Raw genomic sequence first — 4,267 nt, 5'->3', positions numbered from 1 at the left:
TATCTTTCTATGTTTTTCGCTCTTTCTATGTTTTGCTTCTACTTCTTATTCTCTCTCTCTCTCTTTGTACTCGTTCTCATGCCTTCCATCTTTTTCTCTCTTTCTTTCTGTCTTTCTTTCTCTTTATGTGTCTTTCTATCTCTATCTTTCTCTATCTCTTATTGCATCCCATGCCAGACAAATCGGCACACGTGTTCTGGGAGCAAATCTGAAGATGAAGAAGAGAGCGTGTGCCGTTTAATGATGATGATAGTTTTCACGTCATGCCACGCGGCACTCACATTATATAGACGACGCATAGAAGGCTTCGAATTAAAAGAACTGCGATTGCCTAGAATTCACTCATACGAAATCGCCTCTCCAGGGGGCAAGATTTCGGCCTTCGTCACAAAGAGGCAAACAGTGGTGTTTAACGTTGAACAATGGAAATGAAACCTTGAGGCAAGCCTTAGTGGGCGACTCGTGCACCTTGACCGCATTCTTGACCGCATTGGCTTCTTTAGCGTGCACCGAAATCCGAGTGCATGAATGCTTTTAAATTGCCTTGCCTACTGTCTTGCCACCACGACGAGCAAATGCGGCTATATTGCATTAAGTATTGGTGAAAGAGTAACATATGCATGGTAAACTGCTGTTCCTGAACACAGTGCGTCGACCAGGACGCGATGTGTTTTAGAGCGAATATGACAAAAAATACTAGCGAAGCGATGTAAGGTATGCGAAAATTCACCTCGTCGCATATTTTAGCGATGACGTCTTCGGTGACCGCACACGGCGCGAGCTAGTGTGGCGACCCGGGCGGCCGCCGCGGAACATGTCGTCTCGTCAGTGTCGTTCCCTACTCCGCGCGCTTTCCTCTCTAACGCCGTCTTTCATCCTCCGCTGCGCCCTGCGTTCGCTCTCTCTCGTCGCTGTTCGCTCTGCCGCTTAACAGGACACCGAAGCCACTCAACGCAGGAACGGGCGACTAAGAGCTGCGCTGTAAAACTTGTTTATTATGGTTGAACTTGTGCCCGAAAAGCTAGAGTTCAACACACAATGTTGTCCCTTTGACCAATGCGCGTCTTCTTTTGCTGAGCCTCGCAGGGCGACGCACTTGCTCGTACCAGTTCTCGAGGCGCAAGCGTTGCACTGTCACAATAAGCGCGAGCAGGCACGAGGTATTGCAGACGCTAACACGGCGGCTCACTGCGCTCCGCGTTGGATTTTTCGTCCTCGTTCGCTGAAACTGTTATTTAATATGATAATAGAAATATATATATTCTAGCAGCTTCACAGACCTAACGTCGCGAAGACTGTCGAGACTGTAGAGTTGGGGAACTCATAGTGCTATTTTATTTTTCGACTGAGCTTTACGGTAGTTTTGCTACTAACGGCCGACACGAAAGCCCGTTCTTCCTATACAAAGTGGCGGAAAAATCCTCGCAACACATTAAACGTACAGCTACTGTATATCACCATGCGCGCTTCTTAGAGCTTAGTTTATTTTGGAACTATAGCGGTGGCCAGCGATAAATCTGCAATCTTCAATATCTTATGTATCAATGCCGACGCGCCTTACCGCAGAACAGAATTTTCGACGACCGACGACGTTTTGCCCTGATATCGTGAAACCTTGAGTGTCTTTTTTCAGTGAAAGCTTTTATGAGATCACCACAATGGCCGTTTCTGGTGTCGCCGCCGGCGTCCGTAACCACTATCGCATGAAATAAAAAAACGAAATAAGAAAAAGTGTTCCAGAACAGAACGGAGTTCGAAGCTGGGTTTTCAGCGTGGGAGCCCAGTATTCTACCTCACAGCCATGCCGGTGCTTGAAACTGCTTTGCAAGAAGACCCTATTGGCCTGGTGTGCGAACGATGGCGGCGCTGCGATCGGCGCCTGTATGACGTCAGAGCGGGGATTTGCGCGCTTTCGTCTGCTACGTAGGCCCAACGCTGTGTTGAAACCCGGGTGGGCTCGGTGGCTGTACCGCTAGAGTGTCCACTAACCCGTTGATATTCGCCATGCAGGTATTCACCGAGACTATCGTCCTGATGCTTCTTGGTGGCCCGGACGGCATCGCTTCAACACGCATGCCAATTCCGTCTACTTCATGGCATCACACAAGCGATAGTCCTGCTGCTATCGCAACGCATCTTGAAGCAACAGTTATCAACGATTCCACTGGGCAGTCTGTATCGGCATCGCCGCCCCTGGTCCTCGGTCCAGCCTGGCAGGCACCATCAGCATCGACAGCCGTCATCACGGCAGCTATAAAACCACCGGATCTGCGCCGCTCGCTTTGTGGGCTCGGTGGCTGTACCGCTAGAGTGTCCACTAACCCGTTGCTATTCGCCATGCAGGTTAGTTCACCCCACAGTTTATTCGCTAAAAGAACGAGTAACTACCTCTTAGTACAGCTGCCGAGCCCCCGGTGCTTGTTTTCCTTGGTTGATGAATGTATTGCTGCTGTGCGTTTCCTGCTGCTGCTCTCGGGTGATATTGAACAAAATCCTGGACCTGACTCAGCAGCGGTACTGGCTGAACTGAAGAAACTATCTTCCGGACAATCTAAACTTCTCTCTGAAGTACAGGATCTAAAATGTCAGCTACTAGCGACCAATGCCACCCTGTCTGAACTCAGTAAGCGCCTCACAAACGTGGAAACAAATTGCCAGCAAATTGAACCCTTGAGGCAGCAGCTCGGAACAGTGCAAACCGACACCGCTGAAACGGCTACTCGAGTTTGCAATCTTGAAACCCGCCTTGATGAGGCGGAAAACCGCTCTCGACGTAATAATTCGATCTTTTATGGCATTAGTGATACTAACAAATCTGAATCATTTGCTCAGTCTGAAGAATTGGTAATTCGGCTGTGCTCCGAGCAATTGAACTTTTCCTTGGAGCCAAAGGAAATTGAGCGAGCACATCGCCTTGGTCGATACTGTCCTGGTCGTAACCGGCCTATTATTGTCAAGCTTTCATTTTTTAAAACCAAGGAAGCCATCTTGTCAAACGGCCGTAGGTTTAAAAACACGCCTTACTGTGTGGGCGAAGATTTTTCCAAGAAAGTGCAGAACGCGCGCAAACACCTTGTCGCTTTTGCGAAAATCAAGGCAGTTCCTTTTTCCCTTCACTACAAAACATTATTGATTGGATCAAAGCGCTATACTTTTGATGAGACGTCCCAATCCGTTAAAGAATCATAGCTAACGCGCGGCCATCGCCAGCCGTCTCGACGTACTCTGCCTGCCCTTCAAAAGTCTTTTTCGATCTCTGTTATCTTTACCAATGTTAGAAGTTTCCTTCCCAAATGAGAGCAGGTAGCTGACATCGTATCTTCATCTGAAAGTGACTTGCTTATTTTGACTGAAACGTGGCTCACTAATGAAATCGCTGACAGTGAAGTTATAAGTGAACTGCCGAACTTCGATGTTTTTCGCAAGGACAGGCGGGGTGCCCGAGGCGGTGGCGTTCTTATCGCCGTAAAGAAACAGCTGAAGTGTTCCGCTGTTCACGTGACCACGAACCTGGAAATTTTATGGCTTATCTGTCGAGCTAATCGACAGCTACTACTTATTGGTGTCTGCTATCGCCCCCCCCCCCAACAGTAATGCTGACTTCCCCGGTGAGCTCAATAATATATTGGCTTTTTTAACAAAAAAATTCCCGAACGCGTGCATTTTGCTTTTTGGGGATTTCAACTACCCACATATAGACTGGACTGATTATTCTAGCCCAGGTACCATTAATGCAGGAGCTAAAGATTTCCTAGACGTTTGCCTTAATTTCAACCTCTCACAGATAGTGAAGGAGCCCACGCGTGTAACTCATACTACCGCAAACATACTTGACACCTGATACTAACCACCGATCCAGACAGCATGTCCTCCATTAGCTATTTACGTGAAATAAGCGACCACAAAGTAATTCACACAGTTTTCTCTTTTCGCCCGTGAAATATCTTACAGTTCGCAAAACAATCCGCCTGTACGACAAAGGCAATTATACCGCAATTAACAATGAATTAGAAGCATTCTACCAATCATTCGAATCGGGGTTCGAAAATCGCTCTATAAGTGAAAACTGGGGCTCTTCCAAACAAGTTGTCTAACCTTGTTGCGCAATATATACCGTCAATCGTACTCCGACCTAATCGCAACCGGCCATGGTTCACAAACACACTAAAAAAACTTGAGAACAAAAAGAAACGTCTGTTTCGCTCCGCCAAACTTCGACCAAGCCCCAACTCCTGGAATAAATATTACGAAGCTGAACGCACCTACT

At 47.5% G+C, this 4,267-nt stretch overlaps 1 protein-coding gene across 1 annotated transcript; it reads left to right on the top strand.

Annotated features, from left to right (window-relative positions):
- Positions 1–2,004: 2,004 nt before the first annotated feature.
- On the top strand, positions 2,005–3,189 carry LOC119403377 (uncharacterized). The gene has a single exon (XM_037670319.1). The coding sequence runs from the start codon at positions 2,005–2,007 to the stop codon at positions 3,187–3,189; it is 1,185 nt and encodes a 394-aa protein (XP_037526247.1).
- The last annotated feature ends 1,078 nt before the right edge of the window (positions 3,190–4,267 follow it).

The sequence above is a fragment of the Rhipicephalus sanguineus genome, chromosome 8 (assembly GCF_013339695.2).
Source record: "Rhipicephalus sanguineus isolate Rsan-2018 chromosome 8, BIME_Rsan_1.4, whole genome shotgun sequence".
Classification (NCBI taxonomy): Eukaryota; Metazoa; Arthropoda; class Arachnida; order Ixodida; family Ixodidae; genus Rhipicephalus; species Rhipicephalus sanguineus.
The sequence above is the reverse complement of the archived record's forward strand: the minus strand, read 5'-3'. Positions and strand labels throughout refer to the sequence as shown.